Source organism: Anabas testudineus, chromosome 23, assembly GCF_900324465.2.
Source record: "Anabas testudineus chromosome 23, fAnaTes1.2, whole genome shotgun sequence".
NCBI lineage: Eukaryota > Metazoa > Chordata > Actinopteri > Anabantiformes > Anabantidae > Anabas > Anabas testudineus.
This window is the reverse complement of record NC_046631.1, coordinates 4,853,079-4,880,005: the sequence shown is the minus strand read 5'-3', so window position 1 is coordinate 4,880,005 and position 26,927 is coordinate 4,853,079. Positions and strand designations below refer to the sequence as shown.

Genomic DNA, 26,927 nt, shown 5'->3' with positions numbered 1-26,927 from the left:
CCAAAAAGGGGAAGATCAGATTGCATGTGAGGTTTTATTTTTGGTGCAGCCTTGGCATTTTAAATCTTCCCTGTTTGTTTTTTCTTCATCCGTCTCACAGGGCTGTATGTCCTCGGCCCCTCGCCGAGCAAACGCGTTTGAGTTCAAGGCAGTGTGAGGACCAGCTCAGTGCAGTTCAGCTCAACTCCGTTTTCATCTGGCCGTGTCAATACCTGGGCTGCTTGCAATCCTCTTGAGCTTCGACATCTTCATTTTTGAAAAAGGCGCAGCCAAAGCAGGCACACGTACACAGAAATCACCGTTTGAATGAGGCAGCATTTGAACTTGCAGCTGTAGGAGCTCTGCTCACTTCTTAAAGCTGCGCGAGGCATTTTTTTTTGCACATTAGCAGCCTCAAATGTCAGCAAGGAGATGGCTGCATTCACAGGTGTTCGCGTATCCAGACGTCACGTGATGTGAAGTGTCTGTGGGTCTCTGTCTATTTTATGGCTGGTGAAGTTCAAACCATTGAGTTTAATTCCATCATTTCTTGTGCATAGTGAGTGTCCACCAAACAGAAAGTCGTGTTAAATCAGTCTAGAGTCAATCGGATTCTTTTATTCCTCGCAGCTTAATGTCCGTCCTGGCCAGCTTTCAGTCTGCTGAGTGGGGCTTGCTTGGCTCCGGGGCCCACAGGGTGCAAGGGTCTTCAAACACACACTGCTGCTGCTCCTCGATACCGCGGGCAAACAGCCGGATCAACTGGCACTGGACACTGCAGAGAGAGAGAGAAACGGTAAACACACACACACACACACACACACAAACCGCGCCGCTTAGCCTGAATAACAAACCATCAACTTAATGGCCGTGCTCATCTCGGTGAGACTTTATCGTTCACGTGGCAGATGTAAAAGCAATGGAATGGCCCCCCCTTGTGCAGACTTGACACGCGAACTTGAAAACGAGTTGGTCTTTGTGCTGTGTAAAGTATAAAGCCCTTTAAAGAGCTGTGATGGCAGATGTTATAATATGGATGGGGACAATGCACTTCAATGACACGCATTATAGAGCCTGATGGATACAAGGTAAAAGTATACGGACAGAAAAAGAAGCAGTAAACAGGCAAGATGGCTATTATGGTGGAGCATGTTGCATCACCTCAATTACTGCCTGTGTCTGCTACGTGTATGGCAGCCTGTATTTTCAATGGAGCACCTGTTGTTTACTTGCAGGCTCCAGCAGTGGTTAATATAACGAAGTAGCATGGCAACTTATAATTTTCAACTCGGTGTGAAGGGTTTATTTCTAGAATGCTACTGATAGTATATAAAAACACCAAAAATTCAACACAATGCATATAATACCGTCGTTTCCATCACTGTGGAGCCTGGAGTTTCACTTTCATGCCCGTACTTTGCACTTCTAAAGCAAAACTCTCCACTCTTTCCTTCCTTCTGTCTTACTTTCTTTTCCGTTTCACCTGGGCTATTACCGTTAATTATCCGAGCAGCACTGTGGCTGGCTCACTCCAAGAACGATTAGCGGGAGAGGAAGAGGCAATAAAAGGACAGACTTCTGCTTTAATTAAAGGGGAGTAGCCTTTTAACGTGGGGAGGGCCGTTAAATTAGCAACATTACAGCGCCATGCATCATTGGCAAAGTACAATGGAGCATGAAATAAATGATGCGTCAAGCAGTGCCACGCTGGCTGGATAGAGATCTGATAGTGGGGAAAGCTGAAGTGTGGACATGGCCAGTATAATGAGGGTGGGGGGTTGGTTCCACATAGTTGCTAAGATTGTCCAGCTGGGAACAGTGAAACCGTCTCCTGGTCAGACACCAGTCATGCAGCAATGTTCTTTTTAGTAAGCAGCAGCTTCCTTCCTGTGCCATAGACACCCTGTTAGTTCAATGTTTTACATACTGTAGACTCATGAACACAGATGTTAGCCAGTTCCAATGATGCCTTCAAATCTTTGGCTGTCACTCACTGTCGTTTGTTTACCTTATTAAAGAGTGGTTGAATTGTGCCACAGTGAATTTCTAAAAGTCAGAGTTCACATACTTTTTCCACTAGCACTATGATGTTTTTATTGTTGTTCTCAATAAGGACATGAAAGATCTGATTTTTTTAAATTCTTTTGCAAATTCCAAAAGGTTCAAAAAATTTTTTCTTGCCACCGTATTTCCACTCAGACTTTGAGTCATGACTCTCAGGACCATTTTAGTTCAATTTAGACAATGTAAACTAAGTTAAGAGCTTAATACCGAAAGGAAAAGTATTGGCTGTGAATTGCCAGCCGTGGTGCTGCATATTTCAATACTTCTTCCATTATATGGCCTCTATGACATTACAGCATATGCAGTGATTCAGGGCCATTTGCCAGCCTCCTACTAGAGCGTCCTCATGTGTCTTCATCGGCACAAAAGCAGTGGGTTTTTCCTCACATGCTTCATAAAATGGAAAAGTGGAAAATGATTGAACTGTGTCTGTCTTCAGCACACTGTGTTAAAAAGCCATACACATGGGCAAACATTCATCATTACAGTAAATGTTAGAGATTTTTTTTCCAGTACTGGCTGCTAAGTTTCAGATTTTTTTTTAGGTCCCTTGACTTTTTGTTGTTTGGAGTTGGGCAACTTGCTTGAAAGTGCTACTACTGGAAGTTGGATTCTGTGATTAGTTACCTAACTTGGATGGCAGCATGAGGCAGGATCTCCCCGTCGCAGTTCCAGCTGCTGTGGGAGGCGCTGTAGCTGCAGGTCGTCCGGGCCGTGCACATGGGGCTGAAGCCTGTCTTCTTCGGAGTCTCGCTCAGGTCTTCCAGTGAAACCAGCTCCTGGTGCCGTGGCTGGAAACGGAATTTCCGAACCCGGTGGACCTCCACGAACGGGTGGTCGAACTGGGGAGGGAAGCAGATATGGATGAGAGGATGACTTGTAAGTGGCTTTGGAGAAAAGCGTCTGCAAAATAACTAAATGTAAATATAAATATCAAAACACATTCATCAAGAATTGACTGATAAATCTATTAGAATTGAGCCGATAGACAAACTTATTTGAGAACATGAAAATTTAAATATAAATCACCAACCACCACCTCTCTCTGAAATGATGATGACTGTATTTTCCCTGTTGGGTGAGGTAAAAAGTTTATTTCAAATCCATTGTGTTTTTATGGACTCCTGCTGATTTTGTAATGATCACTACATGTAGCCCTTTTATTTATTTATTTATTTATTTATTTACCCCTTTCCTCCTCTCACTCAGGAAAGAAAACAGCAAACAGGAGATCAAACACAAAAAGGGAGAGTCAGATAAAATGGGGGTGCGTAAAAAACGATGTACACAGCAAAGGAGAGAGAGAGAAAGGGGGATGAAAAGAAATTATTTTGTCAAAATCCTCTTTCATCTCACTCAGTGTCGCAGAAAGGTTCGGCTCTGTCCGGCGCACTATTTTCTCCAACTTCACGGGGTGCCACTTTGTCCCTATTCTTCTCCTCTTCACGTTCACTTTCTTTCTTTCTCTCGCTCTCCTTCTCTTTTTCCCGTGGCTCCCTTCCTTGCCCTCTCTCATCCCAAAAAGCCGAGTGACAGCCATTTATTTCACATCAGATCCACTTTATGACTGCAGCCATTTTGCATTCATGCCGGACAGTCTGCCTAAAAGGCTCTCTGACAAGGCCATGAATACGCTTAGTGGCTTCTCACTCCTTGTTTCTCTTCGCTTGGCTGGACAGTGATGCTGATATTAAGTGAACTCTGATGCAAAGTCCCACTCGCCCTACTCATACAACTACTTGTCTACCATACTGTGTTGCAAGTAAAAGCAGCGAGGACAGTGTGGAGCTTGAGGCACATCACATACTGAGGTATAAAAACAAGTATTATGTATGCTGCTATTAACATAATGTCAACTATGTTTGTAAAAGTTAAAAGTACAGCTAAGGATGATGGGAATTTCTCTATTTTTATGCAGGTATGTGGTCCAACCAAGGCAAAACCAGTACAGTATAAACCTGTGAGCTTGCACTTACAACACAGCTTGCTCCTGACTCTCACTGCTGGATTTTTTAGGATATTAGGGAAATCCACTATAATAAAATCTTTTCTAAGGGCTCTCAGCAGTAGCATCACCAGGGAAAGTTGGTAACTCAATCTTTCTTGTGCATATTGGCAATTTCACTCCATCATGTGGATATTTCACCCGGACTGTGGCAATCTAGGGACACATTTAATGTCACACAGAGCAGCAAAATTGTTCCTCCAGTTGCTAAATTTCACTCTAATAACTTTCTCTTGGCTTGTCTCGACTGTTTGCCTTCGCAGCTGCAGAGTCCTGTAGCTTTAAAGCTGCAAATACATATTACTCCACTCTACCCTACAAGAGTAATACTGGTAGAAGTCAAAATATCGCTATTATAGAGTAATACACACCTCAGGATGCATGTGTTAGCTCAAAACACACTTTGCAATTTCCCACTTTTACCAAGGCAGCTGCTGTAGATGAAATTACAGTCAAGATCCTTCTAAATGGGATAAACTTCCTGAGGTCCTTCCTGAGGTAATAATTACAAATCACCAGACTCCCCCTGGTAATACTTGTGTTATCCTGCGAGGGCATTAGTCTGGTATCAGCCTGTTCTCCCATGCAGCATATCCCTGATGCAGCGATTGCTGTTGCCTCTCTGGACCCAGATGGAGGTTATTTATGATACGTGGGAAGGCACAAGGGCTAAGGCATTTGAACTAAAGTGAACCACAGTTGAGAAATTGGACCGAGTCAGCAAACGGAGGTGCTAGCACAGCAAGTGGGCAAACTCTGCCTTCTGCTCGCTCGTTTACAGACTTAACACAATTCATCTGTGCACAGATTGAGAAGCTCCTGATGCTGAGCGTTAAATTCTGTCGCAAGTGACTGACAGAAAGCTTTTTGGGGCGGATAAATGTGGAGGTTCCTTCACTCATTCCCTGCTGCATCCATATCAAATTTCCTCCTTTTAATTTTGGAATATTCCAAACAGTATTAAGTATTTACAGTATATACACTTTATTTATTACTTTATTAAACAGAAACCTGGTCGTCTTTGTTGGTGTGTCGGAGAAGGTGTCTGAAGAAGTCCAAACGCGAACACTTCCTGACGATGATGAGGTCTGCAGTGCCGTCAGCGAGGTGAGCGGAGGGCGACAGGCCTTTGGGACTGCGGGGACACGCACAGCTCATGTTCGCCGCATTAATGGCAATAAACTTTCCATGGATCACGCTCCAACCACTGCTGCCATCTGAAACACAGGGATCTGTAGTGAGTGTGGCACCACAGCTACACTTACTTAGTTTTACTTTTGTGTGTTGATCTTGTGCATTGTTAAAGTCCTCCATCTGACATTGGCACTTTAAAATGAACAAACCTTGAGCTGCATTGAAAACTCCAGACAAGAGATTGGAATAAGTTCCAAAATCCAGATTCCTTTCAGCCTCTTGTGTTGATGTTAGACTTAAACAAATCATCTGTCTACCTTCAAGGAGTGGGTTTTTCAAATGATACTGAGTATTTAGCAAGCGCTTTATGATTCCTGAGTTCACGTTCCAAGTTTGTCACACAACAGCAGCGATGCTGATGAGGGGGTCCATTAAAATCCAGATGTCTTGGCAGGAATCCCCAGTGCAGCTTTACTCTGATGGCTGAGCCAAGATAGGCATTACCAGGCAGACAACAGCTTTATAAAAAAGAGCTAAAGCAGATTCTCTTCTGTTTCAAAATGCAATTAAGTTCGGCCAAGGAATGAGTCACAATTTCTAAGGAGGAAGACGCATAGATACGAGGCAAGGAGAGTTAACCTTAACTTTTCTCGTTATGATTAGATGCACACGTGGCCTCCAAACCTAAAGTGACAGATGTGGTGGCTGCACTTCACAAATCACCGCGCTGCTCCTCGAAGACGAGCTACCGTTTACAAGTGACGGAGTATCAAAAGGCACAGTGCTATCACCCACGGGACCGCCGCTGCCTGTTACCATGCGGGGTGACAGTCACTGGAGGAAGCTGCAAAAAGTGATCACAGACATCCAAATTAGCATCTGACTGTTTTATGAGCACCTCAGAGGGAAAATTATGTGATCTCGGAAAGCAAAACGATTCATTACCTTTCCCCCTCATTTCGCAAAACAAACTTACAGGGGTGATAACGCGAACCAATGATAACAAGTCCACTGAGGCTGCATGAGAACAACAATATTCTAATTTGAAAGCAGTGATTAAAGTTAAATTTAATGGGAAAGAAATCAAAAAAGGAGGAAAAAAAAGACCAGTCTAACTGTGGACTGTAGGTTCTGCATTAAGAGAATGTTACCAAATGAGTATTTGCTTTTGGATGAGAGGCTGGCTCATTTGCAGAGAGAAAGTGTGTCGTGCCTCATTGATTTAGCAGTTGTTTGAGATTTCCCCTGCCAGGAAAGAGGGGGGGAAAAAAAATTGCAGAACAAACGGTAGCACTGGCGTGAGGCAAACCTCCTGTCAAAGCTGGCAGGGCCAAATTTCTCCCTGATTAGTGGGAGTCGGTCGCACATCATGCACAACAACAGGTTACGCTCGCTTTCATATTTACACCAGAAAAAAAAAACGCTCTATAGGATGCTGCAGTTCCAGATAGCCAGGCCAAGGAGGAAAATCTTGAATTTGACATCATGACATTAATTAAAAAGGAAAAAGAAACAGGCGCAGCTCACAAACATAAACACGCATCAGTGCGCACATCAGCAGCAGCTAGTTTCTCATCTGGCTCCTGAGGTTTGTGCTGTTGTGTCTGTGGGTTGAGAGGTTTGCAGATAATGAAGTGTGTGCACGCGGTTGAGTGTGTGTGTGCACCACAAGGATGGAGGGGACCAGGAGGTGACGATGTCCTACTTGAGGCCGGAGAGGACAGACGCACAGCAGCCTCGTCGGGGGAATATGTAATCTCATCTAGTAGACGCAAGGGTTGGATGCTGGAGATTTGGAAATCGATAGGCAAAGAAGGCTGTGGCGGAGCGCGGCGGGGAGCTGTGCAGTGTCACCAAAAATCTGTTTATATTTTCTCGTCAATAACTCATCAAGAATCTCATCAAGAATTTTGCCATGCTGCGAGAGGAAAAAACAGCCCCAGCTGAAAAAAAAAAAATGGAGATAAAGTAAAATATGAGAAGGAGGAGATGATGTTGCTAACACTCAGTCCACCTCAGGTACTTAATCTAGCCGCGAAAAGGAGAGAATAATGCAAATCTCCCCCGATTTGTTTGTGCGTGACTTGAAGAAAATGACAGCCAGCGTGGGATTGTCTCAACCCCCTTTTGTTTTTTGTTGTTTTTTTTGTCTTCTCTCTCGAAACACAGAGATACAAGTCATGTAGAAAAGCTTTCGAAGTGTACAAACAGGGAGATAACGAGGCGGAGAAATGAGAAATATGCTTTTGGGCTGGGATGAATCTGATGCATCTCGAGTAATGAACCCAGACTCGTACCTTTGGTAAACTTTTCCTTCTCCTCTGACATCTCCCACTCACCGTCCTCGGATGAGGGCTTGTGCTGACAGACACGGCACCTGGAACATCATCAAAGAGTCAGTTTTGCTGTGACATTCAAGCTTTCAACGCTCTTATATGATTCATTAGGTGGGAATTAAGTCCATCTTTGACTGATATGTGTGTGTGTGTGTGTGTGTGTGTGTGTATATGTATATATATACACACACACACACACACAACTCCTCTCAGGCCTTTTGTTGCACAATCCTATCACTTTTTTTTTTTTTTAAATGGCAAAATAGGTTGTCAGGAAACAACATTTTCAGAGATTAATGGTTTTCAGCCTCTGTTGCAAATGCAAACAAAGTCGGCACCCTACATCTCAAAAACCAAAACACTTATTCAAGGGTGTTGTTTTTTTTTTTTTTTTAAAGACTTAATGGGCTCTCAGTCCACAATAAATCAGATAGGCTTCCTGACAATGTAAACTATCCCATTTAAGCTGTGGCAGGTGCACCACTACTATTGAACTATATCAGATAAGTTACCAGATTGTAAAAAGGAACTTTTTATCTCCGGTGCTCTATTTACCCAGAACGACATCGCAGCTTGTCCCTGGGGTGCCCCATGGTGTCCTCGGCGGGGAGGAAAGACACGGTGCCTTCGTAATAGTTGTGGCTCAGAAACGTTTTCACCCCTGCGACAGAAAACACAGTGTGGGCCACAGAATTGTATTTGTTGTGTTTTAATTCTACTCTAATTGTACCTGACAAGACAATTACGAGTCAAATTGTTCTGGATAACTAATTGGGCCACTATTCTTTTTCTCTAGAGGCTGTTGTTGGTTTAATGGAGTAAAAGGAAAATACAGCTGCATCATTTATGATAGTGCAGTTGTATTTACCTGTAAATACACCTCTCTTTGTGTTTGGTAGTACGCTATGCAACCCGAACGGCGAATATGTCAACCATGCATTCACACGTTTGTGCTTGCACTGTGTGCGTGTATTCATTTCTAAATAGTAAACAAATAGAATTGTGGGTAAAAGAAATCAACCATAATACAACAAATACATACAATGAAATTCTGACTTCCCCAGTCTAATTGAATGCACCATCAGCTAATGGTAAAATGCTGTGTGTTAGATCTTTAATCCTCCAGACTCTGGACCTGGAGCCAGCAAGCTCAGGAATAAACTCCAGGTCACCCAACATTAAAATAAGCCCATGTGAGGTCGGTAAGCTGTTTGTCTAGGGAGCCATGGGTTAAAAAAAAAAAAAAAACAGGTGCAGGAGTGCAGTCTTAACTCAAAGAATCACTCAAGTTTAGAAAATGATGGGCTTTATACCTGACAGGTCATATCTAGCAGGACCCAGCCATCTCTTCCTCTCGCTGTCCGTCAGTACATCGCCATAGAAACCGTAGCCAAGCAACGAGACAGAGTATCTGAGGAGGATGTCGTCGTGATGAACCGAACACACATCCATTGGCTGGGAGTCACCTGTTAAGGCACACCCAGTGACAAAATGCAACGCGCCAACATGAACGCAAACCTGAAACCAGTTGGTGTCAATTTGCATCGCGGGTTGCGGACTTACCCACAATGATGTGCAAAGCAGAAGAAACAGGATCGCTGGTTCCGATGGTGGCAAAGCAGATACAATCAGTGGAGCCTGTGGGGAGAGAGGGTTACAGTAAGCCACTGTAGTGGGAGCACATAGTTTAACACTTCCTGGATGTTTTCCTGCAAAGTAAGTGAGTACAGAGAAGTCGAACGATGGCTGAGTTCGATTAGATCAACCATTTCAGTTCAAACTTGTGCAGGCAATGAGATCAATTCATATTAAACGCGACGAGCAGTGTGTCCTAAATGTTTTATGTACATGTTTATGTAATCAGAATAGATTACAGATCAGCGTTGCTTGATTTTATTGGGCGGAAACAAGACGTTAGAGTCATGAAATTGACTTAGCGGTTCGCTCTGGGCCGCAGGCTATTATCAGCTCTCTTCAGCCAACAAGTGAAGGATAAGAGGCATCCCCCTACTTTGAGAGAAGCGTCGAGTTTGACAGTAAATCTTTCAACTTGAGAGGTAATAAGGCGCTATCTCTCTCTTTTTCTGCGCCATGTGGCGTAATTTCAGACCTATCTGCCCTACTTTGATCATCGTCAAGTGGTGAAATGGACCTACTGCCACTGATAAAAGACAGAATGAAGGAGAGGGGAGAGTGAAATCTAACTAGTGATGTTTTGAGCTGACTCACAGAAGCGTGACAGAGGAGATCAGGCCTGTCATTCAGCGGCGGACACACAGATGAGTATGAAGATGAGCTCCCTTTCTCACTTTCGCTGACTTTCTATGAATATCACTTATCTGGCCTTTGCTTCCTTCTCATCCGAGCTTCATAATCACATCCGAACACTTTCCAATTGCTCCTGACAGCACAGCGCTGCCTGCGATTTTGCTCAGTGTAAAAGCGGTGACATATGCCATTTGGCTCTTCTAAAGCTACCCAGTAAAAGCCAACTGACTTTGAATGGATGTTTAGTGATGTTCAGTCCTCAGATGTTCAATGTTTTATTCCCCTTACGTTGCTCAACCACAGTAGCCTGTTGGCATCTTCAGGATAAAGCATAAACTGTCACATGGCATATCCTCAGCAGAGAAGTTCCAGTTTTCTTTATCTTCTAAACTGTCTCACCAGTAACATCATCCTGGCAGCGAGATCATCTTTATCTCAGGAACAACAGTGAAGTCAAGATGCCTTTTAGTGCTGCCCTAAAAAAAAAAAAAGGATATTTTTGCTGTTTTGAAGCCTTTTAAAGTAGACAGGTGGATCTTTGAACAGCAGCATGTACTTTTCTAACCCTAGCCCTTGACGTTTTATCAAAACCATCCACTTTGAATGCGTTAATATTCACTTTTTGTCAATAATAGTTAGGAAATGCCTGTGAAGACGTATATATCACTACATTTTTACAACTATTTAACATGCTATTGGTATTGGTAAAGAAACAAAGTGCTACACAATCAAGGAAGATCAAAGGTGAGATAAGGCTGAACAGACTGATCACTGAGGTAAGCCTTACTGATCATTGTTAATACCAATATAATATCTGCAGAAGGCAGATGGCAAAGTGAGAATGTGGGTGGAAACAGATGCAGGTGGATTCCGTTGCATGCACCGCGCAGTGAATTTTAAAATAGTTTGCAAGACAGTGTCTCTAGGTTTGATCTAGAATAATGTGTTTAACAGTTAAAACCAACAGGTGGTGGTGTGGATGCTTCTTATTTCCAACAAATCCTATGAAAACAGCAGTTATTTCGTTCCATAAGCGAGATGAGACGAGACACTTAAAAGGTGCCGTTTTGTAAAATTAACCTGCGACTCCTCAACAAGTCTGAAGAGGTTGGCTTCGGGTATTTAACTCAGTATCATCATGAAAGCAGTACAAGGCACTTTGAATTCCACATTTAACCACCAAGGTCTCCCATTAAAATAGCATACCAGTGTTGGATATCGACAGCTTTCATCCTGCGCCCTGTGTTTTCACTGACGGCTTCGAGTACTTAAGTGTGACGACAAGGTGTTGGAGCTTTAAACCATTACACATTGCAACAAAACTGGAGTCAACACATCTAAATCATGGTTGTAACTGGCTTAAAAATCATTTATTGTGTCCCTTGTTGATTTTAAAGCCCTCTGCTATTACTATGAAGCTGTGCACCACTTCGCCTCATACTGGTATTCCTGCCCACTGATTGTAAAATGCCACCCAGCACGTTTCCATTTACGCCACTTGTCCCTAGTGGGACCACAGAGATTCTCTTTAAGCGTCTTGACAACTGCGAAAGACCTGGCGTGAACTCAATGCATTCAGCAGAGCGTTATGCCGCATGTGTAATTGGAGAGAATGACAGTGATGGTGGAAGCGGAGCAAGAGTTTTTCCATTTGAGAAAAGTTAATGTCATGTTCTTAAGGTAAATTATAACGTGTCATGCGAGCATTATAGCACGTTATGTTCCGCAAAGTCTGCAGCTGGAGAGAAGTGGTGTCTGATTTCTGAAAAGAAAAGTTAATTTGACTTTAATTCCAGAGAAGTGATGCCACTCTGGTGTTCAGCTGACTCAGCTAAGTTTGTGTAGTTCATGAACACGGTTTGCCTAGAAATGCACATCTAGTTATATAACTGTCGTTCACACAACTACTTTCCTTTTCCCAGTCTCGTGTCTTCTTATTACCTCACATCACTTGCAGCCATAGCAGAGCCAACACTTAAAAAGTCCAACTGAGCTGTTAAACTTTCTGATTTTATCATGATTTTTCCAGTATGTTCAGAGATCACTAATGTCTCCGTCCATGTGTTGTGATGTAGTGGAGAAAGACCCACCTGCAGGAATGATCCCTATGCGCAAAAAGCACGGCACCAACTCAGCATCCGGTTGATTCTGGTCCACGCCGTGGTCAGCTTGGGTCCTGGCGACCAACCCGTGCAGGATCTCGCTGAACATCCCGTCCCCGCCAACACACACCACCCTGGACACGTGAGTTTGACATGAGTGGAAACTACCCACTGTTGAGGATAGCTTCAGATGACACAAACAGCATGGCCGGCAGCCACATAAGGAGTTTAGTTGCATGTACATATTGTATTGTATGTTTGCAAAGGAGCCCAGATTCTTGAGGAAAATAGACTACATAGCCAGAAAACACTGACAATAATACAACTGGACAGCAGGTCTAGCTGTGAAACCCTTCAATAAATAAGAATATCACGCTGTGCCACCCAGCATTACAGCTTTTTAAGTCTATCTCAAAAACCTTACAGAAATGGACATATAAATTATATGAACTGCAGAGTAAAAGCATAATGGACTCTAACCCTGCTCTGCTGGACCGAATATCTGATGAATGGAAGCTGGGGTCGATGGGGCACTCGGCAGGAAAAAAACCTTTCAAGTTATTGATGCCCTTTATGCTAGACTACCAGCTGCATTTTACCCTCAAGTGCTCCCTTTCCTCGCAGATCTGAGCAGCAGCGCCATGTACAATTTATGTTAAAAACATAAACTTGACTTATGTCAGTGATTTGTAGATTTAGATATATTGTGTAGTTATTGCAAGTGATGCTAGAGAACAGAATCAGCTACATGCCTAAAATGTTAAATATGTGGATTCCATTGTTTCTTTCTAGTGGTATCGGTTTAATTCATTTTTACATCTGTAGCCCTGCTTTTGATATATGTGAATACTTCATTGTAGTATAACATTTTGAGCACAGGGGAGGGCGGATACTGTTTACTGATCCTAAAATCACACAAAAAAAAACCCCAACTCTGCTCAAGGAAAGGAATGTCAGGCATAATCAGAGTGACACTGCTAAGTGTACGAAACACGCGAGACTCTGAGTTATCACAGTGTGAAACAACAACACAGATTGCAACACAACACGGACTGGTGCAAACTTTTCATGTGTGCAAACTCACACATGCAGCTCATTCCCGAGTTTCTCAGTGGTTTCATTCGATATGAATAAACAAGAATCAACTCTGTGTCACAGTCGAGTGTTGAAAGCCTGAAAGCAGCAGGTAGCTACATTAAGTACTCACCCGTCATATTTGTCTAAATTAGCCTCCGTTTTCAAGTGGTCCCTGGCATGATTGGCGTACTCGGTAACTGTGGAAACAGATCAAGTGGCAAGTGTTAGTACAAGTTTGGTGAATGGGAGTGTAGAGATGAAAAGGACTAGAGGCTTTGTGGCTTGACTAGTTCAACAAGCATGTTACAATGGTGCATTTCGAAATACAATACCAGGAAAAGTACAGCACTTTTAGAACCTGTCACGAGGCCTAACGTTCAGAAAAAAGCAAAGGCACAGTGGCACAGAAGAATCTAATTCAGCTTTTGTATATTATCCTCCTAAAATGAGCTCTGGGCCCACAAAAACAATATTTCAACAGTAAATTGTATTGAACAGTGTTCACTCTGATGGACCATCAATACCCAGGACTATGTGTAGCTGTAGCAAACACTTATTGAATAATAGATGTGTTTGGATACCCAAGCTTATCAACTATCACAGCTTCCATTAAGGTGCTGGCGTGATTGATGGGACTATAAGCCCAATCATATCCTCGCAAGCCTCCTCAGTCCCTTGCAAGAGGCCACGACGGCAGCAGAGATCTATACGGCGGCCATCGAGGCTCATTTTTTATTTAAATGTTGGAGAACGCCGGTGAAAGGGACCCACCAATCACGTCAGCGGAGATGCAGGCGCGGCGAAACAGCGGAGCCACCTTCTGCTCGTAAATACGCTTCCCGCGCCGCTTTCCCCCGTAGGGATTGATGTACACCAGAAGGCTCTTCGGTCGGTTGGCTGCAAAGTGAAGGAGGGGTATGAGATAGTCATTAAAAAGGCTCAGTGTTTACCTTTTTTACAAATGTGTAACTGACAGCAGTTTGATGAAGTTTTCATTAACCAGAGACCTTTCACAAAATGCTCAGTCAAACTGCCTGGTCCCCAAAACACACTGCTCTGAGAAATAAATGGTGTGTGTACTGACTATGGGCAACGAGTGGAGCAATTCAGGGGTGCTGCATCATTCCGTAATAAAACCACAAAATGCTGCAGTGGAGAATACTAAATGGCTTGTTTATGTCTCGCGCTTTGTGCCCTTTAAGACACAAACGGAGGTAGAGCAGCAGCAGGAATTGAAAAGGAATAGATCGGGATCAAGTGTTAAATGAGCGCAAAGAAATGTAGGGTGCAATATTGTTTGGCAATAAGACAAAAGTTCCATTAGATTACATTAATGGATTGTCAGTGGGTGATGTACAGGTGTGCTGTGGAGGAGGCTGTTGAACACACTATGGTTTCATCTTCACAATGAATGTAGTTAATTTTCTTGAATTGATTCATCATGCCAAGCAAAATGGGGCCAAGCAGACCATTTCAAACGGGTTAAGCCCATTGCACACTCTCATTTTCCTCTAGAACACTGTAATAACATTTTTATGGTCGTATGTTTATACATAATTGGAAAACAATAAATTCTTTAAGGTTTCAGCCTAATTAGTTTCCTACACAGAGAGATAGATGTTGAACCTGCACTCTTTTAGTGGTTGCAATCGCACCTATTGATGCGGGCTCAGTCTTTACGTCTATACGTGTGAAAGGACTGTGGGGTTGCCTCTGGGGTCTCATAAGAGCATTGCACACAATATATTGCACAACTTAAAAAAAAATAATTGATTGCAATGTTTATTTCACCAAGATCCTAAACAATTCTTCACTTAAGAGGAGGTCGCTAATTGTGCTGAACGTTTTTAATGAACAATAATACTCTTTCTTTACAGTGTGATTAAAGAGTAGATAAGCTCATTAAGTTGAGGAAGAAAGTTGGCTGGGGTGCGAAGCAACTTTACTCTAATCAAACACTAGATATGATTTTGAAATGGGACACTACATAATGAGCACTTGCTTTTGGTACAAACTGGTTCTTTTGCTGATGAGGTTTTTCAACTACAATCAGAGAAATATTTCAAAATAAAAGCCACAGATATGTTTGATGCTATTCATATTCATGTACTCGTCAAACTAAGACCACTGGAAAGTTGAAAGTCAGTGAAGCCACTCTTCACTGAAATATCTGACTATCTTCCCCGCTAGTGGAACATGTAGCCTAGACCAAACTGGTGAATAATGAGGGAAGTTGAGGAACAACAGTAACTTATAATACACTTATAAGTAACTTATAATATGTACTGTTTGGCGTGGTCCCAATAAAATAGTCCACAAACTATAAAAAAAACAACTTTATTATGTATCCCACACACACACAGCTGCTGTCAGGTTTTAAAACTGCTTGACAAATCAATAAGGCCAATCCGCACAGAACAGCCTATACCAAGCTCCGTGCAGAATATACTGTACCTTCCTCATTTTAACTGCTACATGCAGGAGTGCAGCTTAATCTTATAAGTATTTGCTTACTAAGACATTTCCACACTTCAGTATGTGTGGCACTTTTATAGCGCATAGTCCAATAAACCGACACTGATGAAGTTTAGTTGTGATCAAGTCCAAAGTCTGTCATCGCAGTTGATAGAGAACATCACTAAAGGAGTACTTACTGAGTAATGACAGCTGCTCATTGATAGCTTCAATCCACTGATCACACACTCCCTGGCTGGCACAGTGGAAAGTGATGTCACTACATCGCCACTGGTGCTGCCCCGTCCTCCTCACGTAAGAAACTGCAGAGAAAAAGAAAAAAAAAGACAGCGTTTGAGCCGTTACGCATTTTTGTGACCAACCACTTGCCAAACAACACATCGTGGCTCTCGGAAAAAGTGTGTCAGCAAAACAGAGATGCTATCATCAGTGCAGGAGAATTCCCGGTCTGATTTTAGAGATAACAGTCATAATCTAAAGATAACTTCCCACACGTTGCATGACATTCTGTGAAACACCCATCACAGTTTCAGATTTGTTGACTATTTTAGTTTTCCATGTAGGGCAGCAAATAGGTATCATACTTGGTTCATTCATTGCTTTTGAGACTATACTAAACTATATTTAGCACTTCCTGGTTTGCTTCAGTGCAGATCCAGCCTGAGAATGAACCCCGGTTTTATCCTTATCAGCCAGGTCAATCAGATGATGTGAAATGAGGGTAGAGTCATATAATATCCTTCTAGGAACATTACTGAAATATTTACATTGAGGACCCAAAATTCTCTCACTAAGCACTTTGACAGTAGATTCACTCACTAAGCATTTCATATTCAAATTATCGCACTAAGCATTTTATTTTAATCAGATTGAAAAGTTAACTTTTCAGGCAAGTTCTTCACCCTAAATTCCTTTACAGCACCTCATACTTACAGTGGGGTATAGGCACAGAGATGTTCGGAGTGAGTGTAAAATCATCCTTTAATTAGTTACATAACCAGGATGTAAGTGAGTAAATGATGGGATGTACCTTTGAAGCCAAGTTTCCCCAGATTGTGGGAAAGCAGTCGTGTCAGATTCGGCACACATTAGTGAGGTAATTTTTACCATTTGCTTGTGATAAATAATGTAAATCCAATCTTGTTTGGATATAATCTAATGGCTCAAACTCAAGCATTAGCCCTTGAAGTCACTGGCAAGCTGCCGTCTTAGACCCAGTCAGCTAAGCAGTGAGTGACTCTGTTGTTAATGAATTACTTTCAGACTTTGGAGCTTTCTGTGGGCTTATTTCCAGTGTCAGATCGCTCGCGATTGGTGCAGCTAAACACAGGCTCCTGGCACACGTACTGCAAACTGTAACGTGTGATGTGACATTAACCTACTACATTAAAAAGAAACGAGCGGAAGCAGTTTTGTTAGAAGGAACTAAAAATGAGGCATTTATTCCTTAAAGGAGCCAAAAAGGGTCCTACATTTCCCATGATCCAACTTGTTAATTTCTCAGACTCAATGATATATTTGCTCAGTTCAGCATGAAAAGTAACGGCATGTTTTTTGTTTTGTTTTGTTTTACCTGTGAATGCATGGGGATACTGCAGGAAGTGCTGATTTCCTCTATTCTTGCTCCTGGTACTTCTGTGATCTTCTTCGGTCTTGTGGACAGACAGAATTTCGCACACCTGAACGCCATGACTGCGAGCTGCAGACACATGAATGGACTGCATCACATAAAAACGGAAGCATGACGTTCTTTTTCACACACATCAACTGTGAAGGTGATTATTAGATATACATTATTTCCTTAATGAGACGACTCACAGAAGAATTCATATTTTTAGTTCTACTTTTCTCAATATGAAAACGATCATTCTTTGAGGAAGAATTGTTGGAAAATGGTATATTTTTACATCAATATGAAGGTGATGCCTCAATATTCCACACTAGATCTGCCAGTATGGGTTTTAGTCGTGAAAATAGAATAATCCTGAGTATTCAAGCACAAGAGATGGTTATGCTACAGAACATATTCAACAGGATACTTTTGTACGAGGGAAGGCCAATATTACTTGCAATGAATTTAACTGACCTCTTCAACTGCATCACATACAGACATTCCAGTCTCTCCTGCAAATTTATTCAGCTGATACGGGGAAATGGATGGGAGGGAGGCATGACATATTATTTTTCTCTTGGGAGTCTGTGGGAATAGGATTTCATTTCTTTCTCAAATAAAGATGATGCACCATGCAGGCATGAATAACTTTATGGCCATCGATATTCACATTCTGACAAATAGGAAGAAGAGTTATGGCCGTGTGGGTAATGGCTTTATTTCAGAAGAAACAAGAATGAGGAGTTTCGTTCCAACTATTTGAGAAATGGCACGTACTGCTCTGCCAAAGTGATTGTTGGTGTTGAATTAAAAATATTTAATGGAGTACAGAAATTTATTATGATTTATATATTCCATCCATTTTTTAGAAACAGCTTATCCAGGTCAGGTGCCTAAGGGAAATGGCACTAGCCTATCAACGGTCAGGGTGCTCATGTGTCACCCATATTGAGTTTACATGTACAATTACAGTACAGTATGTCTTTAGAGTGAGGGACATTTGAACAGGTGCTACTTGACCTACATTTTGACAAAGAGATTTAGGTTAATATACAGTAGATCACGCTGACTAACACCTGTGGACATTTACAATTAATCTCAAGAGAGCATCTTGCACAAACAGACCATTGAGGGAGCATATTGTTTGAGCTGTTGATTTAAGCACACCTTCTACTCACGTGCATCAGACTGCAGGAGGTAAAGGGAAAGAAAGCCGGTGCTCAAATCTACTTTTACTGATGTTGTCGAAGTTGTGCAAAATGTAGCACTGATAGTTGGACTTATCTCTGAGATTTGCTGACCAGACAGACATGGTGTGTGAGCAGGGGGTTATGTGATGTCAAAAAAAAAAAAAAAAAATCCTTTCATGCAACCATAAACAGATAAGACAAAGCAGATTACCAGTGGTAAAATGCTGGAAGTTTATACTGACGACTAAAGTCATAATGGACGCAAGGTCCCACGACGAGATGTTTCAGATTTGAGATAATTCAACAAAACTTTGAGCATTTGCTGTTTGTTTCATATCCCATCAACACACTTATACTCGGGCTGTGGAATAAATGACTATCTTATCTTGTATCTTGCACATTTACATGTTTGTTATGTTAAGCTTGCTGGCTTACGCCTAAATCCCAAAAATGAAAAATGTATGACTCATTTTTTTTTTCCTCCGTGTGAGCTTGATAGGCAAATATACTTCTGTCAAAGACAAAAAAAAAAAAGCAACATTCATCATTGAGCCAGTGTGGGCAGACTGTCTCTCCCGCGCTCTCTCCCTCTTCCACCGTCTCTCTCATGACTCAAGCAGTTCCTTTGGACAACTTGTTCAAATTAACCCCAGAAACACAGCACACGCTAACAACCCCAGTGAACTGTGTTAAGGAAGGAACTGGAAAACAAAGCAGCCATTCCCACATTTTAACATTGCTCCAGTAACCCTGCCACACACGCTCACAGTGGCACAAACACACATATTCAAATGTGCACACACACACACACACACACACATGCACACAAGTACACAATAATCCTATCTGCACATACACGGAGAACACATACCCACACACAAATTCTCTACTTTTTAGCTCAGTGCAGTCCCTAAGCTACATGCTAAGCCCTCGGCCATACAAGGCAGATCCTCTCTGCTCTGCTCTGACATACTTTTCTTTGTGCTTGAAAAGAATCTTAGCTCTGGCAGTCAGCCAGTGTGTTGCTGCCTATTCATACCACAGGGCTCAGTGTGTTACTGTGAGCCGGAGAGGTCTGCTATCTGCAGAAAGTCAGCTTTTCAGGAACTGAGGGAGGGAAAGGGATTATTTTTCTAATGTCTGGAACTTGTACTTCGCTTGATGGAAAAATTCAAATGCTTGTTTTGTTGCTCGGGAGCTGGTGATACCTGAGAACAATTATATGGAGGATTGGTGTCGTTTAAGGTCATGTATAGTCTATACGTCTGACTTCCATATGCCCTGCAGCCAATTTAGATGTTTTACAATGTCTGCCATATGCAATGCTTTAAAGGTTTCCAGCTTTATAGTTTTCACAATGTTGAATTGAGGTTAATTTAATTTTTGTGACTCTTCTGGAGGAGTTTCGAAGCTACAGCGGCTTGGATTGAAGACTGTCTATACAGCAACTGTTTATCAGGTTCTTCACCAGTCAAAGCTTTAAGAGAGAGTGACCAATAGGGAAAAATAAATCATATTAAATTTCAGCTAGAGTTTGCTGGGAGGCATGAAAGAGATTCTGACGTCAACTAGAATTGGGTTCTTTAGGGTCTGAGGAGACCTTTTAGCGTGGAGGTGCCATGGTGACCTTCCTCATTAGGCCCCTTCTCAAATAGTCACTCAGTTTTTCAGAATGGCCTGCTGAAACCTTTCCTCTCATCCCTTTGCATTGTTAAAAGCCAGTTAAAAGTCAAAAAGCCAGTACTGGATGCTGAGGATGCTCCAGCTTTGTCTAATTCAAAATAAAAGATGTGACACTCTCCATCAGCAGACTACCAAGACAAGCCACAAGTAGTATTAGTGACAAGGAGAGCAACTAGACAAATGACAGGAAATTAAAAACAAACATAAATATTGTCCTTTTAATAATACTCAAGGCATCAGTAATTCAATGAGCGCGACCTGGAGCGTGACACTTTGTGTTTGTGTAACTGGCTCTCTGTTTTCAGTACAGCTCACTGTAAACACCTGAGACTGCCGGGTGATATCGATATCGATGTTTTCCTATAAATCCACAGAGTTTAAACTTTGTGAGTCATGAGGGAAAAAAAAAGAAGAATGTTTTCAATCTTTATTTCTTGAAGTCCACAGTATTTTTTGTTTTTCAGTCTAGCACTTCTGTGCAACTAAGACTTTACTCCACTCCTGATGTTTCGGTGCCATCGTGCTATGTGCTACAGTAAATTGTCAGGTTTCAATTTAGGCTTTAGTTTCCTAAACATGTGAGGTTCAAGGTGACTGCTTAGGAATGAGGCCATGTTCAAAGAGACTCCACATGAAATGAGGACAAGGAAGAGCACAGAGAGTGATTCCCTAAGCCGGACGTGTGTAACTCTGGCCCTTGAATTCTGACAATGGCGGCGTGTTGCTTTGTCGTGAGTGTGAATGTAATCCCTTAGTCTGGCACTGTTAGTGCCTTTCTCCACTGAGCCAGAAAAATCCGAGTCCTCAGGGCGCAGGGTGCTATTGGTTTCCATTGTAACCACATGAGATGGATTAACACCTGCGATGAAAGGTGAACGCCGTTAAAGGGCCACAGCAGCTTTACAGATTTTTACACAACTATATACGATAAAACCCTAAATTATTTGCTCCTGTCATGAAATCAAACAAACCCCTCAACTTATTGATGGAAATGATCATAAACAAAAGTGATTATAGTTTAAAAAAAAATCTCCACTAAGTTCAATAAAGGTATTTTACTTATGGGCTGAATTGAAACGGACAAGGCCAAAAGTATTAGCCCTGTGGCAACTAACAGTCAATAGTGTAACATTTCTGACTCACAGCTGACGACAAAGTCTTATGATTGTTCCTAACTAGGTTGGCACATGTCTCTTGAGGGATCTTAGCCCTCGAGAGACATGTTCCAGCTTATTCAAATGGTGTGGTTTTCCAGCATGTACGTGAATAGTTATTGAGCTCTTGCTGCAGATCTTGTGACCCTCTAAGATCTACCTTGTGACTGCTTGAAAAGAGTCCTGACTCCCAGACTAGGAGTCGCCCCCACGTGTAATCTTTATGTTCTGTCACTGCACCTACATGCTTCGCAGGAGCATCACATAGTCTCTGTTCAGCCTGTGACTGTATCACGGAGGTGTAGGATTCTGAAGAGGCTGTCTGTGACAGAGAGCACCGATGAGTGTAGTGGCTTGTTAAAGCATGTCATTTTAGAAAACAGAGGAGAGGAACATAAGCATAAAGTTTAAAACCGGTGAAGTAGGCTTTCAACGAGCTAGAGAGCTAAAAATCCAGCAGTACTCAACAGGTACTAAGAGCTGCTGGTCTTGGGAATAATTGTATACTACAATAATGGAACATAAAGGGTTTTAGTGTCAATATCATGGAGCTTCGGAGATCAGTCAAATTTAGGTCTGTCATGCAATTCAAGAGCATCGTTCTGAAGGGGAGCCATTAGCCACTGTGGCAAACACGCACACACAAAAGGTAGAGCCGATTAGTGCCCTTTGGTGTACTAAAACTCACAGCTACAACTCTTTCAAGTCAATTTTTGTACTCCTGGCATGCCTGGTTATTTAGTCATCGTCATTGTATTTTATTCAATTCATCTCCCCTGTGCCAATTGACAACATCGCATCAATAATACTAACTGAAGTTGGGCGACTTCTTTGTAGCCCTGGTGGAAAATATTCTGATTGGATTCATGAACCTGTTCATCCTGCTTGCCTATTAAAAAAAAAGAAAAGGGTGGCATCACACCTGACAGGATTCCAGTGAAAATAATAGTTTCTAACATATTCTTGCTCTTAAAGTTGCTCGTCACACCCTGGATTTTTATATACGTGGACGGTACAACAGTGTCATAGCCCCAGTTCTAAAATATAAGGCCGTATATGATTCCCTTGATGATTGTACTGCACTGAATTGGATCTGAACTCAGTATACAATCGATGTGTTTGCACAAGCGATTTTGTGTTTGTATTTCTCACATCACTGTACTTGCCCTCACCTTCTTTTAGTGCTTTGACAACAACACGCTGTCATCAGACGCACATTCCACCGTTGTTCTCTGCTGCCCTCCCTTTACACAGTGGATCAGTGTGTAATCCCTTTGTTGCTCAGTGTGGTTTGGCACTTGCGATGTGTTAGAGGACAAGTCAGTGCAAGCTTAAGGAAATGCTCGTCTCTCTCTCTCTCTTTCTCTCAGGTGCTCCCACGCCATAAATGTTTTCATTTGTGTCACTTCTGCTTTGCTTTTACATGTTAGATTTCAAGTGACATGCAACATGGGTGCATGAAAGGAGATCATATCTGAATGAGGATGTAAAACTGATAGAACCGTTTGTGTTGTTGTCGGGAGCAGAAAACGTTTTAGGCCCCATGCTGGATATTAGTAAATGTCGGGCTCATGTAAGTGGATGTCCTCTAATGGAGAGGGTTGTTCTACATTTCTTCATCACTTAACCACACCAATATGTCACCATCATTGATTTATTGTGTACAGTAATTAGGATTAGAGGTCCTACTCTTTGCTGCTATTGACCCAAGCTGGAAATAAACAAATGCTCAGTATGGTGAGTGTCCAGTAGCCAAATGGGTTGATTCTTGGCTGGAGGCTGACCTTTGTTTGCATGTCATACCCTTCTCCGACTACCCTTTCCTGTCTCTCTAGACTGTCCACTGTCAATAAAAAAAAAAAAGACACAACGCCAAAAACATTTAATGAAAGGCTCTGTGTTGCCGACAGTATAAATCTGCAGAGTTCACCCAATATCCAGCTGTTGTTTTCTAGCAGTGTTTGTTTCTCTGTATCTGTCTCCCTCCCTCTGCAGCAGTCTCTCAATGTGCAGACAGGACTGTGCATTGAGCGCTGCAGCTTTAGATTACAAAGCACAGATCTGCCTGGGTACACATGGCAGTGCGCTGTCAAACAAGATGTGGAGTTCTCTCCCAGGCACAATGGGTTTGTTAAGGCAATGCTTAGGCAAACAGATGGAGAAGAGAGGACAGCCAAGGTGGAAGCTACAGTATATTAGGCGAGCGGTCACTAGGGGTGCAGTGATGCTGCTAGTTCACTTCCTGACATTTGACTGTATTTCAACTAGTGGCAACAAAAAGGCAACAATTTTCTGTATGAACTTTAACGTGGGATTTTATTACACCTGAAATTCTGGGATGCTGAAAAAAAAAAAGGAGGAAGTACTACTCCCTAAGCATAGTGATTTGGAGGAAAAGGGGAAACAAACACTCTCTAAAGCACATGCCATGATTTATTCAAGATTTTCCTTCAAGACGGGAGTGTGCATTGTCTCAGAAGAGTGACTCAGGCATTATGTGGACGTAGGATTTAATCTAGACTCATAGGCCATGCCATCTCACTGATTGGATTTCGTTTGTGTGTGCGTGAGAGCGCGTCTTCGTTGCGGACAAACACACACACACGCACACACACACACACACACAACATTCCTGGCTAGGACAGCCTTGTCTTGTTTTCTACTCTGCGAATCTGATTGACAGATGCTCTGATTCGACCAAATCCACTTAAATGTCAAACAGTAACATCCACTAACGTTGTCTAAACTCAAACACCAAGGCCAGAGTGATGGCTACCGCTCATAACAAATCCCCCTGGCGTTTATTGCACTTGCATGTCAGTTTGATGTATGATTGCATAATGCAGGAGTTTTCCTGTCTTGTCTGTGCTGCTGTTTTTTTTATTTTATTATTTTTTTTTTATTTCCACTTCCTCCTGATCCCAGCTTGTTTTGTAACACTGCTTTTCCAATTCAAGTAAACTACATTGAAAGATGAGACTGTAAACGACAAAGAAAAATAATCCATCCTACTCCTGACTTCTTTATTCATTTCCAGTGTTTCTGCTGTTACGGGCCCTGAACCGGGGGGGGGGGGGGGGGGGGGGGGGGGGGATTCGGTGTCTCAACCCGCCACAAAACCTCAACTCTGGAACAAATATTTCAAGGACCTTTCACCAATTAGTGTCACGCAGCTGTGAAGTGTTACCTCTTCAAATCTAAGGTAAACATACAAAGAAAGCGCAGAGAGAGAGAGAGAAGTGTGGAATGTTTGTGGAGCCTGTTATGTAAGTCATCAATATGTAAACCACGTAGAGGCAAGAAATAAGAGTATTTCTTGTTTGGGCGGGTGCAAAGACATTATGGAAAAACTGAGTCACTCACTAGCAGCTCAGTCTTTACTATAGTCACAGATTAACCGGACTCTGTTAACTAGTAATGATGACATTGTCATTTTAGCAGAGTGTTTGATTCCTAACTCCAGGATAAACTGACCTGCTCCCGTCACAATAATCACCGGGTGGGAGATTTTGATGTAGTCGCGTTGAACATTGACTCAGCAAATGGAAGTCTTTATGGCAGGTTATTATAGGGCGCTTGATACCACTTTGAGGAAGGCCAACGGCCAGGCTTAAACTGAAGGGCGCACTGCCAGCTGTAATCACTCCACTCAGTATAGTACAGTATTCACAGACCAGGGAACTGATCTTGATGAACAAACACTCGGCCCAGGAGGTTTAAAAAATAAAAACATAAAAAAAAAAAAAAAAAAAAAAACTTGTGACGCAATGAATGGAAAGGACCAAAATTCAGAGCACTGCTCTAATCACAGTGATAATAAAGAGAACTTTAACAGACAGGCCATTGACACAGTGCCTGCTCAGAGTAATGAATAGTGAATGGATGAGTATGCTTTACAGGTAGTTGTGTGTGTGCTGTTTTCTATTACTACTTAGTACCTCTTATTTTTGGGAAATGTAATCTGCATTTTGTCTATTGTTTCCTCAGTAACTGGAGATTCACACTGAAAACGAGACGTGAGCGTCACGCAGGCAACCCACACCGACGTTAACCTGCGTTCAGCATCGGCCTGTCTGAAAAACAAACCGTCGTCCCCTGGGTTTGACTGACAGCAGGAATTTACTGGACAAACTAGGTTTTCACGTGAGTTGAGCTTTTAAATGGATTTAAACACCTGTCTGTGGAGATTATGCTTCACTAAATACAGCATGCAGTTTTAAATTCAGCATTCAGTGCTGAATTTAAAACTTTTGTTGCTCGTTACTACAGACTTCACAGTATAAGGAGCTCACTGGGGCAGAAATCCCCCTTTTTTTTTTTTTGAATGAGTTAAATATTGAATTAAGTAATGTTCACTTCCTGGTGGTTGCTGGTTAAAAAAAAAACAAAAAACAAAAAAACTCCCAATCACCTTAGTTTGAGAACCCACCTGTGTGACCTACTCTTGTCTGTGTACAGATCCCAGCTGCAGCTTCATGACCTGACTGTTGCTCCCTCAACATGTGCATGATCCTGATAAGGAGAGCAGCGTGGGAAGAAAGCTGCTTCACACTTCACACTTCTTTTTCTTTTTTTTTTTTTTGCATGGCTGACAATGGTTATTCTAACTTTAAGGCAAATGACTTACTAGAGGGAAGTAGAGTTAAATACAACAGAGCAAATGTACTTACTTGGTAAAAATGTGTCCTTTATTTTGTGGTTTTGTTTCTATTTACTACTTGTTTAATGGGTTAATTAGCAAATAATGACAAAGTTATCAAACCTGTTCACTTTGCAAGTTAGACTTACCTGTTTCAGATGAGTTGCTGAAGCCAGAGCCTCGTTTTCTGCTCTTCTCCACTTCTCTCCATGCCAAAACACTGCGACTTAGAGCAACTTCCACCTGTCTGCTCTTCTGAAACAGCTTCGATGATAGTAATCTCTGTTGTTTTTCCATAATCTCTCCCGGACGTGTCGCTTTATCTCAGATGTCGTCTGATGATCATCTGAACTTTGTTAACCGAACCGCATAATGGATCGGGTGTGATCGCGTGTGCGTGCGTGCGTGTGTGCGTGTTGCGCCGGTTTGGCTGAGTTGTTAAGAGGAGAATTACGACAAAGATCGTCTATAAGGAAGAGGAGTCACTCAATTGTCAAAAAAAAAGTAGCACAGCTTGTGTTTCAGGTTCTGTTTCTAAAGCTGTTTAGGACTTGAAACCATTCTTTGAACCCTTTACATTCAGCAGTAAAATTTGCATTACTCATAAAATAAAACAAAACCGTATATATTTCAACATAAAAAATAAAATAAAAATTACATTCGATGTATGCATGATGATGTGGCCCCTAAGAGCTAATCATGTTGCAAGATTTAAAAAAAAAAAAAAGAAAATAGACAAAAACAAAGCCAGAAAACAAAACACACCAATTTAACACAACACGTTTGCACTAACAGGTAAAGAGCAGCAGAGTGAGCGCTCCTGTCTGTTATCGTGTTCCGTGTCTGTTTCAATCTGGTGGAGCAAACACTGCATCAGCACGTTGCGTAAACATATAAGCTCTTTAATTCATGACTCCAGGTGCCTACATGCTGCTCCAGGCTGAAATTAATGTGTGGTGACCTTCAGACAGCGATCATCATAAAATAAATAGTAATGACTGAACTGATTTGGAAACTGATTTATGACTATTCAAGAATTTATACCTGGCCTTATATGCTTAAATTTAAACAAACAAACAAGTTGAAGCTCAAAGCAGGCTGCAGAAATAAGTATAACAAACTTTCTTAGTTACTAAATCTCTATAATAGTTTTACTTTCAGAATTAAATACCCAAGATCTAATGAATATTATGCAAGCATACAATCTAT

At 41.9% G+C, this 26,927-nt stretch overlaps 1 protein-coding gene and 1 long non-coding RNA gene across 2 annotated transcripts; one reads left to right on the top strand and one right to left on the bottom strand.

The window, feature by feature from the left end:
• Positions 1 to 26,128, bottom strand: cerk (ceramide kinase). The gene is made up of 13 exons (XM_026361596.1): positions 25,868 to 26,128; positions 17,014 to 17,139; positions 15,620 to 15,742; positions 13,737 to 13,862; positions 13,096 to 13,162; positions 11,877 to 12,022; positions 9,082 to 9,156; positions 8,832 to 8,984; positions 8,074 to 8,179; positions 7,480 to 7,559; positions 5,060 to 5,265; positions 2,671 to 2,885; positions 1 to 754 (listed from the first exon to the last, which is right to left on the bottom strand). The coding sequence occupies exons 1-13, from the start codon at positions 26,013 to 26,015 to the stop codon at positions 634 to 636; spliced, it is 1,692 nt and encodes a 563-aa protein (XP_026217381.1). The 5' UTR covers positions 26,016 to 26,128; the 3' UTR covers positions 1 to 633.
• On the top strand, positions 24,906 to 25,861 carry LOC113163205. Its single transcript, XR_003298881.1, has 3 exons — positions 24,906 to 24,978; positions 25,067 to 25,222; positions 25,538 to 25,861. It is a non-coding gene; the product is annotated as an uncharacterized LOC113163205 (long non-coding RNA).
• Positions 26,129 to 26,927: the final 799 nt, after the last annotated feature.